General features: G+C 38.3%; 1 protein-coding gene across 1 annotated transcript; it reads left to right on the forward strand.

Moving 5' to 3' along the window:
- The first annotated feature begins 8776 nt into the window (after positions 1-8776).
- LOC149802850 (kelch-like protein 24) lies at positions 8777-15735 on the forward strand. The gene is made up of 2 exons (XM_089952307.1): positions 8777-9033; positions 12512-15735. Exon 2 carries the CDS (start codon positions 12569-12571, stop codon positions 14291-14293), a length of 1725 nt encoding a protein of 574 aa, XP_089808433.1. The 5' UTR covers positions 8777-9033; positions 12512-12568; the 3' UTR covers positions 14294-15735.
- Positions 15736-16294: the final 559 nt, after the last annotated feature.

Below are 16294 nucleotides of genomic sequence, written 5' to 3' on the forward strand. Positions count from 1 at the left end.
ATATTGCTCTTAGCGGCAAATCTTACAATTATTAAAGATCATCTGCATTGCTTTTATATTAGATTTTTTAAATTCTGATCTCGTCTGTGAGATGTACTCGAGTGGTTGTTCTTGAGGAATACAGACAAGTATCTCTCCGACATCATTTTGTAGGCCATCTAACGTTTGTTAATTTTGTGCTAATTGTTATGGTGCACGCCTAATTGGACAAGGTCGTCGTTGTGTATCTATTATCTCGACAGCGTTGCTAGCATTTTTTTCACTTGTTCCACAGTTTCCGCGATCTTGGCTACAACCTCTTTTATTGGTTAGATCAGCGGTGCAAATGTTTGTTCAAAACCTGCTGTGAGATATCCCCATGCCATATGTCGCGACTGTAGCAGATCTTTAACACGTTTACATGCATCGATATATTAGTTTAGAAGTTCTAGTTGATCTTGCGCAGCTTTATGACGTCCATCAGCAGCTTCTGCTAGAGCATCGCTAGTGGACATATTCCAAAACTCCTCCTACGAATGGTTGGTGGCACACCAAGTCCAACAAATGTTTGCGAGACCACGTGTGTTAATGATACGAAATACCATTAGCATGTGGCAGCTGTCACAAAGCATGTTAGGCACGTGTGCGTATTGTTGTGTAACATAGACCATATCTCTGTTTTTATATCAGCCTCCCTGAAAATATTTTAGCGGTGTTTCTTTGGTGTTCATGCATCGCATCGTCGTACAAAAGATTATTTGCGATCGGTTCGAGGTCGTTAATGATAGGAGCTCCGTCGATTGTGGAAAAGAAATCAATGGTTAACGATTACGAAGTCTTCGATTTTGCAAACGATTCCATAAAATCTTAAGTACATTATAACATGGTTGGTCGTCCACCCACAGCGCAATCACGTACATTGGTCCCATATTAACCATCTTATGATTAGATTTAATAAAAGATGAGTGTTATCCGAATCAGGTTGGATCAATGATCAACGCAAAACTGAGTTTGGAATCGTGTCACGTGCAATCCTGATCTAGGATATGCCTGTGTAGAGAAATCAGTGGTGGTAAAGTTCGCTTTATATCTCTTGTAATGCCATGTTGATCATCAATTTTGTATGACAATCGTGCCCTCAGTGTGTTCTTTGATGCCGGAAAGCCCGTACAGCAAATCCAGCTCAGGTTTAAACAAGTAAATATAAAAGCTACCCGAGAGAACATGGAGTAAATATCCTTGGGGAGAAGCATATCCTTGGATACAGTTATTGCAAGACTGGGGGACGGTTGGATATACGAATGGACTCTAACAATCATGCAGTGTCTGGAGAAGACGCTATAGACAACGTCCATTCTGCGTATTACCGAAATTATCTCGCAATGTCAAGCATCAAATCATATCCATGCACTTCAACGTGCTGATGTAGATCTCTTCCACGATTTGAATGTTAACAGTCCAGAAGTCGGGAAGAAAGAATCACTAGGTGGATCATCAAATTAGATACGAAAACCTCGATTGCTTTCGGTGGTCGCTAACATGCTATTTGATGGTGGATACAGTTCACTTATAGGAGGTAAAAGCAATAACAGACACGGATAAGAAAAACTTAATTTCCGAGCGTATGTTGTTTTAAGTCCGAAGATCTGGAACAAGATTGGCGCATTCAATAAATTTACGCACGGATTCGTCCACAATCTCACACTGGTATGGTGACATCCACTCACGTGGCACTTCCAACGCTTCCGAAAACAGCGGATATTCATTGTAGGTTTGGTGAAGTTCGTCTGGATACTCCAAAATCGACTTCAAACAAATATCTATAGTCGATGTCGCTGTTGTACTCGTGTAAATATTTATGAATGTCTTCATCCGCGGGATTAATATTCAGTGGAGTCTGGTCCGTACAAGTAAATTGGTTTGTAATTTAATGCTTCATGAAAAGTAATGTTGTATTGGCGAGTAATCTTAAAACGATCATTACTTTTCGCTGTAAGGTTGTTCAGAAGATTGGTGATGAGTGGGAGTTTAAAAAATGTAAAGAATCCATCGATTACAGCTGCCCTAACCTAAATGTTATGTATGTCCATGCTTTTGGGAGTGACATTTATTGGTGCATTCGATGCCGTTGCAGTTGCTTGCATTAAGTGGATAACAAACCCGTGTAGATTATAAAGCACAACCGGAACTTTTTAATTTCTTTGGATAAATTCACAGTTGTAGGTTGCATGTGATGTGTGTAACACCACTGCACGCACCTGTGATGTGACAGTGATCGCCAACTTTTTCATCAGTGGAGCTGTAAGCGAGATCACAGATCCAACAACGAGTAACATCGGAAAAATCAGGTGCGTCATCATTGGTCAAAATCCCATCTGTGAGCTGGGAGAGCTGCCGTTGGATCCATTTCACTGTACCCTCGAACGATTTAAGTAACACATCTACCTTGTTTGGGGCACTGGCGCCCTAGGCACGATATAATATCGATGTCTCACTCGCTCCGTCGCATTGGACTACAGTTCGGCAAAACCTGCGGCACATGTTCGGCCACTTACATCATATTCAACGGAACCTCTGAGGTGTCCACAGGAATGACCAATCATTCAATGTCCACATAGATGATATATGGGACTTTCTTTTGCTGCTGAAATGTGGTAAATTTTATTGTATTTGTATGGGTTCTGGCATTCTTGTCCTCCGTGGTTTCTTACTGTTTCCGCCACGGTAAAACTCATAGTCGGCGAGCAACTATTACATGCTAAATAAAAGCAAGATACGTCTGTTTACCATTTTCCTTGCTATGTTGGTATACCTCGTGGAAAATCCTTTATCCACTCATAATTTTTCCGGACCAGTGAACCGTCCATTTTGCTCAACAATAGAAAATCAATACTAAACTGCTCGCATCTTACCTTGGATTGTCAAATTGGCTGCAGATCTTTATTCTTAACAAGGATATTCACAGCGACGACAAGTCTGAGTTGCTCAAACGTACTGATTGATTATTGGTAACTTGTACAGGAAATTCAGTATTTCCAAACTTAAGTCGGTCTAGGCTTCGTTTGTATTTTCTAGATTGTTCTTTCTAATAGTTCGCGAGATCCAGCCAGCACAAGAGCGCCCATTCAAAACACTGGTTGTCAGTATTTATCCGCCTGATTACTGACTCTGGTGGAATATACGCTGGTGTTGGAATATAACTCGATCGGCGAAAAGGTTAATACGGAGAACTATTAATCTGAACCTTAGGCATCTTCAAAGCATCCATCCTGAGCCTCCTCTGGAGCATTTATCAAACTTCTCGAGGATCTCTGCATACTTTTGATCAATTTCATCACTGACTGCCTCAGTGGCTTTATTGTCCAGGAGTGCACAGTACCACTATGTAACCATCGCTGTTTTGTTATAGATAATCTGTGTTCTCGAATGTTGTGTACTTTACTGCAAACGTGTGTTCTGGTTACAGAAAATATATGGTTATAGAAATGTCCTCAGTGGTTAGTATTTGATTATATGACCATTCGCTGTCAAATACTTTTCTATGATAGCAAATTTCCAAACTCGGGGAAACCTTTAGACTACTCCCCATCAACCGAGGATTGCCGTCAAATTTATTTTCATACTTAAAAATTATTTTATTCAATTCAGTATTTAACCAAATCACTGTACTCTGGACGAAGACATCGTTCTAATCAATTTATGTTTGGTGATCGTTGATGCTGCTAGTGTTTTCACTAAATATTTCAAAGCCATCACTGGCGTCTTCACTACTCACTTCACTATCTCTACTGAGTAGCCTAATCAACGCGAGCGACTTGAAGTTTTCTTGCACAACACAATACAATGTTATTTTCCCAGTTTATTTTATGATAAGCTTGACTGAGTTTATGTTATTGTTCTTCCAATACAAATCCCGATCTCGACTAATTTATCCCGATGCTCTTATTAAAAAACAATATATACAACAATGTTGAGTCTATTCAACAAATACGTACAAGAAAAATAGCAATTAAATATTGTATATCACGTTAGAAACGTGCTATTGTTTGGGTAATAATTTTCCCCTATTTGACACATTCATATATCATTCCAAAATTCTATATGTATCAATCGGTGATGTCTTCTGCCATTATGTGATATACAATATTCTTACAGAATCTCTACGAAATATCGTTCATAGAAATAAAGCCACAATCTTTATAAAATATTCTCACACAAAGAAAATAGTGTCAGCAGAATATTTTTATACAAGTTTAGCTATGATTAATAATCATATTATTGTAATCTTATAGTCTCACACAAAATGAATATCTGTCAAATGAAGTACATGCAGTATTGTCACAATCAATAGCAGTGCATTGGCCTAACTGTGGCACCTAACATAATAACATCGCTCGGTTGGGTTGCAACGCTCATCAGGGCTCGCATGCGCAGAAATCATGCATTCACGTGTGTATTTAATTGTAAAGTCATCGGGTATAGAGGGTTTTAACATAAATTAGTAAGAAAATTCAAAAATTCCCATAATGCTTCTACTTAGTAAACCGGACTACCAGGTAGGACAATCTGACTTGGAGATAAAAGTTGTATGTTCTGAGTAGGAGTTCTTTGTGGGTGGGTGGGGGTGATACAGTAAGCAAAGAACCAGGAAACATTCTTTATTATGTCTTTCAATTATTAGAAATACACCCTTCTCCGCCACACGATCCTCCCCCTTCTCCATCTACTTCATAGAAGAGATAGGACGCTTGACATCATTGCTAGCGTATTAAAGGTCCGATACGTCAATACTAGCATGCTGCAGCCTATCGACTTCCTTCCGGTCTTTTTGGAGGGGGGTTGGGTGGTTGTTGTCTTTTGCATGGGGGAGGGGGGTCGTTTTATAACAAAGATCATTTGGGATATTAGCTGTCTTTCATATGGTCTAATAATTGTTCCTTTTATGCAACAGGATTTTGTCTTAGTTTTTGCTTGTATATTCTACATGTATATTTTATTTTTACTTTTATCTTTCTTTCCTTTTTATTTTCCTCTTTAACTATTTTACTTCTTTATAATTTAACTTATTACGCAATTAGTTTTTGATATCTTAATTGCTCAGCAGTCTCATTCAAATATATTTCTCTTACACAACGGAGATGTGGCAGGCACCGATTAAAAGTGCGTAGCGACCTTTGTAACTCCCAGTCTAGTTATTTTAAGTAACCTACTAGCTGTACGGGGTAATATCCAGAAGTGTTACTGAGAAAGGCTTGAAGAATGTCCATAATTTCTTTAACCTGGTGTCTTAATGGCAGCATTCTTAATCTGACAGTTGTTGAATGAACAGCTGGGTACCAATGTGAGGTGGGGTTGGAGAGTTATGGCATTTTATCTCAAGCATACATTTTCAGATGTTAACTTGAGAAAATAAGAACACTTAAAACAAAGTAAATGCTATTTATTACAAAGTCAGGAGAAAACTGGTATCAGCCTCATGGGGAGACTGCAAAGGTATTCAATATCACCATGAATTGCTCTCTAGGTCTTACTTTTATCTTTCTTTTCCTTTTACCTTCCGTCTTTAACTATTTTACTCCTTTATAATTCAACTTATTGTGCAATTATTTATTGATATCTTAATTATTAAGCAACTAAGATATCATACTTTAGTGTTGCCACCCTGATAACGCATGCTCTTTAGTTTGACTACTAAAGAATTGGTGAACAAACATATTTAATGACAAACCACTATGTTGGTAGGCGGATAGGTACATTGGCACCCTACTGGTATCAATGCAAAATTGGATGCTCTTTTGGACAATACGTTATAATCGGGGCATTGTTTAAGACATCCTGGACAATTTAAACAGGTGACACTGCCACTAGTGCGCCTCATTATGGGAAATAATCTGTGCTTCGTTGACAACTGCGTCACACTTCTGATGCTCATGCCACTGCAGAGAACTAACATCATTCATCTTAGTGAAAGTATAGTACTAATATTAGTACCCTTACTCCTACCTCGTGGACAGGGTATGAGCATATACGTGTCAATGGAGCAAGCCGGGTGTGATTCACGCCCGGCGCTCTTTTAGCCTAATATCAACAATTTGAACATATTCCTTGCATATGATCCAATAAATTGAGTAGTCCTCTTATTTAATACTGGAAGTATCGAAAATCATTGTAGAAATAGTTGTAAAATCTCGTTTACCTTTTTAATCCGATATTTTCGTTTGGATCGTCCGCCACATTCACAGGCACTTGATTCTGTGGAAACTAATGTGTACACTCACCATATAACACAAGGTAACTAACTATCGCCGGTCACAATCTGACCCCTCGATGTCTCTGATCTAATTTTCCGATACTATCTACGCATTCAGTCACTCATAACGTACACTACTGTAAACAAAACACTCCACACCTTTCATCCATTACCATTTAAGCAACCTTACTGATTCTGAAGGGTCAATTTTGCAAAAAGTTTATCCGTTGCTTCGTGTCTTCCACACACAGGCGAACGTTCTAAAGATCTACTTCCGCTCTACTTCAGAGTGAATGCGATTTGATCGTGATTGCTTCAGTGATTGGTTCTTTCACTGAATGAGTATTTTCAAACATCGCTTTCAATCGCTACATCTCGGCTTAACCCGACAAATATGCAATCGGAATATCCACGGTATTTTCTGTCAAGTCGTTTCGCTGTTCCAATCGTTACATGTGGTCAAGACGATGTGACATTTTCCGGGAAAATATTTAACAACATTTCTTGACATGTTAATTAAATTTTAATTTTAATATGGATGTTTCTTATTTTCGATATTCTTTGTTTGTAGACGTAATGCCCAATAGTCACATTTCCACCTTCTGCTATGCATTCCGCTAAACGACTCACTAATCGGGAGACACAGAGTTTACCAGGTACCGGCCCATAACGTAGGCTTGCCAATTAGGCCGGCTGGTCAGCAGCGAATAATCCGCTCTTGGTTCTGCCAGAGCCGACAAGTTCCGATTAACCATTGATGTGAACCATTTTAACTAATTGGCAAGTTGGCATTAAATGTATCACGGTACCAATAGTTTTTTTTTCCATTGTGCATGTATGTAAATTTTGACTTCGTATATACAGTAGTTTTCTAACGTAGCTGTGTTATTGTTAATATTTTGTTTCATCTGTTCTCATTCTTTGTGATGTCTGTTTTAATTTCGTCATTCTTATTTTATGTTCTGTTGCTGCAAAGTAGCCCTATTTGCTAGTGGGGTTTGTTTGTTTTGTTTTGGTTTGGTTAGAGGGTTGAGGGTGTTGTGGAGTTGGAGTTATGTTACCCAGACTACCGTCGTTATCTGAGGAGCTCCTAATATATGTGGATCCAATGCAAGGGAGTATACTCCCAAAACTCACATTGTCTGTGACGAATACTTACGTACCTTTCTTAATTGACTTGAATAGATCAATGTAACCTTGTCACTGCTGTGTAACAAATGAAGTTAAAGTTACGAAATATGTCTTTCAAAATTGAGCAAATTGAGATATGAAATGAGACAAATGATATATGTGAATATAAATGTAGATTTAAAATGTGTTACACAAGGCACTGGACAGCATCGTAAGTAGATGGTCTGTATTGTTTGATTTCCTGTCATAATCGCTGCTTATCACGCAGAACAAGGTTTCATTTTCTTTTACGGTTATGTCAATCTGCCTTTAGCCTCCACACCGTCCACAAATAAAAACCAATTTGAAGAAGAAAATTGCAATATGGAGAATTTTAAATACAACAACAACAGTCCAAATGGAGACTCGCAAGGATATTCATATAATCGGTCTTCTTTAGCAGGTCGTTTGTTACTTGAGCAAATCATAACCTCCAAAATGAGAATCAGTCATTCAATGCAAAGACATTTTACTTTATGATTTGTAATGGCTTGTCATTAAATAAAATCCATACCTAAATATACAAGTTAAAAGAATGAAAGAAAAGCGTAGAGCAAAGAAACCGACGTTTACCTACCTACATGCATGCCTGCATAATGACAGACATACATGCGTATATACGTTTCTTTTAAAAAAAAAACTGTTCAATCAATGTAAATCATAAATTCCGACTGCTCCGGTGACCTAAAAGGTCTGAGCGTCCTCCTTGGATGCGGGAGGTCGCGTGTTCGAACCCCGGCTGAGTTATACCAAAAAAGACTTTTAAGAAATGGTACTAACAGCTGCCCCGCTTGGCGCTCAGCATTAAGAGGTCAGTGTAAGGACTGGTCGACCGGGTGTCAGGATAATGTGACTGGGTGGGATATGATGCTCCATGTCTGCGGCATGATGCCCCAGTGCTAGACATAACTAAACTGCACACTGCAGACATCGTAGCGATATGACTCCTACGTTAAAAATCCAAATCACACACACACACACACACACACACACACACATAATTTCGTGTGGTTTTACTATGTGAACGATTAGTAATGTCCAAATCTCAAATGAGGATCTTCCTTCATTCGTAGGATCCGGAGATATTCTTAAGATTTTGTCTGAGAGAAAATGAATTCAGATTTTAAAATCAATATTCAGTCCTTCCATATGCATAAAGTGTTACCTATGGGAATTTTTCAAATAATCCAAGGATAAATTTAAAACTCGACCCGTAAAACCTGCAAACTTCGTGTAAGTCAAAACAGAAGGGGCGAAACTTTACAATAGTTGCAGAAAAGATTTATGCTTAGTAAGATCATAACTTGTAAATCGCTGTTTGAATGTAATACATTCCGATGTTGATAATTATGCTTTTTAAGGAACAGTTTTGGGAAATAACCTTGTATTGACCAAGTCATTTCATAAAGATTAGCTTACCTCCCTTTACAGCACCGATGACATGATCCAACATGCAATGCTTGGCTTGAAAGGCACACTGATTCAAGTTCATTACGCCGTAGAGAAAAAAAAAAAATGAACCACAATGGTTAAAAAAAAGTCAACAGCTCATTTCTCTGTGCTTAGCTCAACGGTATTATATACATGTGAAGTGTTATATGGCTGACTGGACGAACTGTGCTTTAATAAGAGAGGTAAGGCAACGACTTAAGTATTATGATGTCAATACGGAGTAAACATTCATGTATGCTCTAAAAGGATCCATCATATTAATAATGGATCTCACATTCTATTCAGTTAAATGTGGTTATTGCCGCTTAAGAAAATCATAACGACTTCAAAAGTAAGATGGATCGAAAATACCATGCGCGGGAGGGAGCAAGGCAGTAACAATAGAAATAATAATAAGGATGTTCCGACAGTCTGTCATCGGTGTTTAAGATCTATCTCAAACGGAATTTGTCAACCAAACTTCTGGATTAGGGATCGTTTTCTCTGTCTTTTATGAGTACAGATAAATAGTGGAACATTATTCGCCATGCAAATTGAATCCAGAAATGACAGAGCTAAAACGAAATTGAGAAACGTTGTTGTTGTTGTTGTAGGGTTTAACGCCATTTTTCAGCACACGATAGGCTATACATGGCGGCCAGTATTAATGGTGGAGGAAGAACCCGGGAAAACCCCGGAAAGAACCACCGACCCACGAGAAGATACTGGCAAGCTTTCTCAGATACCCACATTAGCCGAATCCGAGACTCGAACCCACGCAGACAGAGGTGAGATGGCAGTGATCCGTAACGGAGAGCGCTTTAGACCACTCGGCCACTCGGGGCCCCTGAGAAACGTATGGGTGACAGCATTCGTATACTGACACGAGGTAATAATATTCAGAACACCTGTCTGTAAGGGGTTGGGTGGGGTGAAAACCTATGTGGTACGTAAAACTAGTCGAAACCTAACATTAGACTACTCCACAACCACCATTTTTTTCACACGATTTCTCACTACTACCACCCCACCCCACCCCACTTTGGCCACTATCATACAATGTACGTGCACCGATCCGAACTGGCATGGATGACAAGTATTGTGATTCAATTTTCTAAATCAGGTTACTATTTAAATAAAGTATAATTTGTTTTTAAATGATAAGGTATATATCAGTATATTTTGCTTTGTTTTCAAAATTCCGGTCCCAGTTTTATCATAAATAATATGGCTCTGATTTGTACGAAGAAAAAAAAAAGAACTAATTTAGTCCATAATATTAGTTGAAACAAAATGTTATCTGAAGATAAAAGAAACAAATATTAACATAAAAACTCCCACCCTAAAGATTACATAGTCGTCCTTAATATTGTTCAGTCTGGGATGTAATTCCTGTACCAGGTTACATGATATGAATTGCGGAAAAAACCGTCATAAGATTAGTCTTTATTTGAACATCGGTGGAGCTCCCAATCTTGACAGAGCGAGAAAAATAATTTACCGTCTGTACTCGCTTATAAGGCGAATGAAACTGCAAATTGCACAGATCCAAATCTGCAGTCGCACAATGCACAACAGATCTGGGTATGTACAGTTTGTTAGGAGTAATCAGTAGAGCAAACAACATAGATCCTGATATGTAGGCGCATTTCGCTACAGCAGATCAGAATCTGTGTTGTTGCATGAATGAGCATATATGCGAGTACGTGTGGTATGTCATAACATGTATATTAAAAACACCTCATTATATTCTCGTCTTATCCACACATTGAAGTAGATTTAAATAAACTTTATTTCACATTGTATGAACATCATTAAGAAGTTGCACATCAATTAAAAATATAACAATTATAAGTATACTGAAGTTTTATATATGTACAACTATAAATAATTTTAGGCACGGGCTTGTATACTCTCGTCCTCGTGCTATCATAAACAATGTGTGAAAAAGTATTCCGTCACAAACGTATTTTCCTCATGTGTTATATTACTAACAAATATCTGTATGATGGATGTATCAGTTAGCTGCTGCTTCTCTAGCACAGAACATTTCATATATAAATTAACCAGCAACTGACGCTATAAATTATGGGCAGTCTGTTACAGCATTTTTTCTTTTTCTTTCTCCTTTGAGAGCATCGAAGTCTTTGTCGATATCTTAACTTGAATCGCATGCGTCCTTTATGCGCATGATCTTATCTGTGTAAGACTTTGGAGAAAGCTATTATTGTGCCTTGTAATTAGCCATTTTTCAAGAGTCTTTTTTAATGAATTTATAATATTGTAATTTTTCACTGCCCTCAAGTAATTAAAAATAAAACTTTTCATAATGTTCAACTAACTCCTTTTTAATATTGTTTATTGTAAGTTTACACATGGGTTTATCTGGGGAGAAAGAACTGGGAGATAGATTAGTTTTTCAGGGCAAAATTTTGTATATATATATATATATATATATATATATATATATATATATATATATATATATATATATATATATATATACTTGGATTTACAACTATTAAACTTAATGATGGTTACGAAATGTGTTAATAAAATTGGACAGTTGGAGTATTAGAAAACTTAACATATCAAAATTTGCAATTGTTGTTGTTGTTGTATGGTTTAACGCCATTTTTCAGCACATGATAGGCTATTCATGGCGGCCAGTATTAATGGTGGAGGAAGACAACGGGAAAACCCCAGAAAGAACCACCGACCCACGAGAAGCTACTGGCAAGCTTACTCACATACCCACATTGGCCGAATCGGAGACTCGAACCCACGCAGACAGAGGTGAGATGGCAATGATCCGTAACTTTGAGCGCTTTAGACCACTCGGCCACTCGGGACCCTGAAATTTGCAATTGTTGCTTAACTCCTAATACCAAAACCCAGTGATCCCATTTAGCAGTAACACCAAAGTTACTCTGACAGTATAGATTTAATTAAAACCAAGTCGCCGATAGATATACCGACAGACATTATAAATACACTCAAACATGTAGTACAACACAAGACATCATATAAAGGAAGCTTCTACCTCCAACCACTTACCCATAACTTTCATTTTCAAACCATTATTGCGAGCATTGCTAATATTTAATTATGCCTACATCTCAGAATGTCTCAACGAAACTATGTGAAGTAAATTACGATCATTTATCGTGTGCATTATGATGTTGTTCTTCTTTCCAACTTGAACTCTACATTAAGTTGCAAGTACCAAGGTAGTGTCATGTGTGTGTGTGTGTGTGTGTGTGTCTGTGATACAGAGGAGATTGTGAGGTAACACGGGGTATCAAATATTCTGATGGCTCAGTCCATGTTTTCAATCGTATGGGGCCCTGGATGCACGAGTGGTTTTAAGGCGCTTATCATTAGATATCACTCACGTCTGACCTTTGTCCGTGTAAGTTTGAGTAGTCTCGGCTTCGCCAACGTGAGTCATTGAGAAAAAATTGCCAGCCCCTTTTTGCTGGTCGCTGGTTCTTACCAAGTTCTTCCTCCACCAAATATGCTGGTCGTTGTATTGCCTATCATGAGCTGGTTAAGTGGCGTTTCTACACAGAAAAACAAACAATCCAAAACATAAATCGTGTCCGAATCATTGCACTTCAGACCTTTTCTCTTCCTATTTCTGAACAGATCTTTGGTAAATTGTACCGTTTTTTAAAACAGTTTCAGGTATCATAAAGAAGGCAAAACATAACTGCAATTCGAGAGGACAAGACGTAAATGGATCTGTCAGATGAATTCGATGAACGTTTGCACTGGAAAGAGAGATACCACACAGCCTTGTGTCAGGGACTTGAGCAACAATGGCTATCAGAGCAGTACACAGACACCAAGATCGTCGTCGAGGAGAAGACTTTCGGCTGTCATCGTGTTGTTTTAGCCGCCATGTCACCCTTCTTCGAAGTTATGTACCACTCAGGCATGCGAGAGAGCAATGATGGAGTTGTGACGCTACAGGAAGTAGATGCCGACATTTTTGAAAAGATTTTAAAATTTATTTACACTGGAGAGGATATTGTTGATGAAGACAATGCAGACAGTCTTCTGCGAGCTGCTGTAATGCTTCAAATCAAATGTCTTCAAGAAAGGTGCGAAGATTTCATGACTGATAAAGTGGATGCAGAAAACTGTCTAGCAATATGGAAACTTGCCACATCCCACCAGTGCCACTATCTTGCAAAAAAAGCATGGCTGTATGTGTTAAACAATTTTTCAGATGTATGTCACGATGAAGGTTTTCTTCTACTTGACTGTGATGAGGTTTTAGCAATAATTCAAGATAACGATCTTAATACTCCGAATGAAGAGTTGATATGCGAAGTCTCATTCCGTTGGCTCAAGCATGATTTGGACAACAGACGACAATATTTGGAAAAGCTGTTTGAAAATCTAAGGCTTCCTTTGGTTCAGCCGGAATACCTTCTAGAAAAGATTGAAAGGAATGACTTGGTTAAAGCAAGCGAGGGCTGTAAGGCAATCGTAGATGAGGCAAAGCGATTCCATCTCCTCCCAGCAAGACGGCATGAATTTGTTTCGTCCCGCCTAATGTTCAGGAATCATGGTGAATACGAGGAAGTTATCATCTGTATTGGCGGGAACACTCATCCCGGTGTGGCGATGAAGGAGGTTTATTGCTACAGTTTGTACACCAGGACTTGGTCCCGTTTAGCTTCTCTTCCATATGATGTTGGTGTTGAGTTTGCTGTGTGCACGTATGGCAACGCCATATTTGTATCAGGTGGAAGTTCCAACCTTCAGGGCATGGTGTACTATTCAACGACGCAAAACAAATGGGTGAACTGTGGAAGAATGCTTATCGGGAGAAGAAGACATTCTATGGTGGCAGTCGGCGATTCTGTATACGTTCTTGGAGGATTTGATGACGATGCTGATGAAGCGAACGATTTTAGTACATTGATAAGCGTTGAAAGATTTGGTGTTTACACTGGCACGTGGAATGACGATGGATTCCTGGCATTTCCAGTTCGGTCAGCCTCAATAGCAGTTATCCAGGAGAAGATCTATGTTTTCGGCGGCATAGACGGGGAAGGATACAAGATGGATGCTGTGCAGTGTTATGACACTCGGCAAAGGACCTGTACACATATCAGAGATCTCCCATCCGTTGCGGGTATGTCGTCAGCTGTGGTGTACAACAGAACGATATACCTCATTTTTCCGAACGGTAAGGTTCTAAAAACCGATGACGGATATGAAATGGAAGAGGCCGGAACTATAACCGATTTTAACAGATGCGGATTTGGTGCGGTGATTCACGAAGGAAGGATTCTCCTGCTTGGTGGAATAGACTCGGATCTGGTGTATGACGCGTTTATCAGTTTCGATCCTACAGACGAAACGTCTCGTTTACTGGAACACCGTCTGCGCTTCCCACTGTTTGGATTCGGCTGTGTGAAATGCGTTATGAGTAAATGCATTATATAATTTAACTAGGTTCCTACCTTACTGGTTTACACTAAATGCTTGTAAAATACGAACCGTATTCAATTCCAACTTGCAAATGGCCTAGTCAAAGCGACGAATGTGACGAGCTGGGTTAGTGCTTAACCAAGCATTTGTTTGTGTGCACAGCTATAGATCTGTCCTTTCATTCATCTTCTCCCACCAAAGCCATTTTTGTCATTAACACTATTGAATAACATGTATTTATTATTATTATATATTAATATAACTGAGGGCACACTGGATAGTACTTATATTTCCTTTCATTTGTCGGTTCGTCTGTCCGTGTCACCTTAACTTAAGGCTTAAGGTACCTCTTTTGTGTTATCAATTCTTCATAGTTTTAATGCATTGGCCTGTAGCGAGGATGACACAATCGATATATGCCTGATGCATTATGAGAGCAAACATTTTTTGCGTTTTGAATAAGTTGTTTTGATCCTTGACATTTTTTTCAAGTAACCTTCCCAATATAGGTCCTTGTTTTGTATTATCAATCCCTCCCCGTCACAGTTTTCAATGTCCAGAGATAATAGATATGTACATAATGCACTAAATTATATGTTTCAAGAGTCCCTACTTAGAGATTCAAACTTATGTAATTGGCTCCTTCCCCCATCAGGTTTAAGTGCTTTTCTCAGTACTGTTGCTATAGACGTAATGGAGAGGCGCACGACGCATTATTGGTCTCTAAATAAAAAATATTTTTACATAAAAATCGAAAATAGTTTATCAGCATTTTACTTATTCCAGAGAATGTAATATCTTGGGGCTTTGCATTCTATGGTGCCTTCCAAATTTTGCATTCGTGGGAAGAAAAAAATTCTAAATTTTTTGTTTATTGATTGATTTTGTTTCACCTGGTAACGTTTGCTTGTAGATACGTGCACATATACATAATGCTGTAGCAATTCCTGCCAGTGTTTTTTGCCTTTCTGCTCACACCACACTCACTGAAGAAGGTAACGGGAGAGCGCAGGTTTTCTACAGACACATGTCTAGTTTTCTGATTGAAAAATTGTTGAACAACAACGCAATTTACTTATGGTCTCCTCTATAATTGTAGAAACATGACAGAACCGCCCAACAGATGTGACAGCATAACATAAATAGTTCTACTAATTTAATGATTGTGAGTTTACTTGTAAGAACTTTGGTTTCTAATTGTGTTTATTTCAACATTCAGACGTCAAGTTTTCCTACATATTTATTTGAATACCTCAGCATGATATATTGTAATAAACCTAGGGTATGTGCTGTTTATTCTTATATCTCCATTTATAGTTTTGTTAGAATTTATTGTGTATTTGTATATGTTTCTCAGCCAGAGCAACTAGCCAATATCCGGTAGCAGACGTAATAATAAACAGCATTCATGAGACACTATGATGTCAAAGATTATTTTAGTAAAATTAGTAATTTGCTTTATGACTCATACTTTATATTGCTTCTGTTCATAATAACTTCTAATAATTTCTTCTCCCGTTAAATCTTTCAGCTGATACGTAAAGGGTATTGTTGTTAAAATGTTATCCACACGAAAATACTTCCTCTGACCACTTAGGAGTGAATCTTATTTCAAACGTTTTCTTCACTAATGAAATTCTGACTCTATCACCCACGCTAAACGTGTGTTTTCTGTACATATTTTCGTTCGCCAGCACTGGGTTATTTACAACTTCATTTGGTGACATTCTAATTGTTTTATGTTTTGTGCTATTATAATCACACACGATCTTTGGCAGATCGTCGACGTATCTGTTAGTTTTTTTGGCTGTAAGTTGTTGGTAGATCTTCTCTTTTAGCGTACGATTAAATCTTTCGACGACTACAGACAACACTTTCCCCTCCGTTTCCTGTGATGTATTTGATGATGTTGTTTTGTTCCAGAAACTGCTCGAATTGTTTATTAAAAATTGTGCTCCCTGATCTGTCCATACCTCATTCGGTTTTCATTTTGTGCAGACAATACTCTCTCTCTCA

The sequence above is a fragment of the Sinohyriopsis cumingii genome, chromosome 3 (genome assembly GCF_028554795.1).
Source record: "Sinohyriopsis cumingii isolate HCF-2022 chromosome 3, ASM2855479v2, whole genome shotgun sequence".
Lineage (NCBI taxonomy): Eukaryota > Metazoa > Mollusca > Bivalvia > Unionida > Unionidae > Sinohyriopsis > Sinohyriopsis cumingii.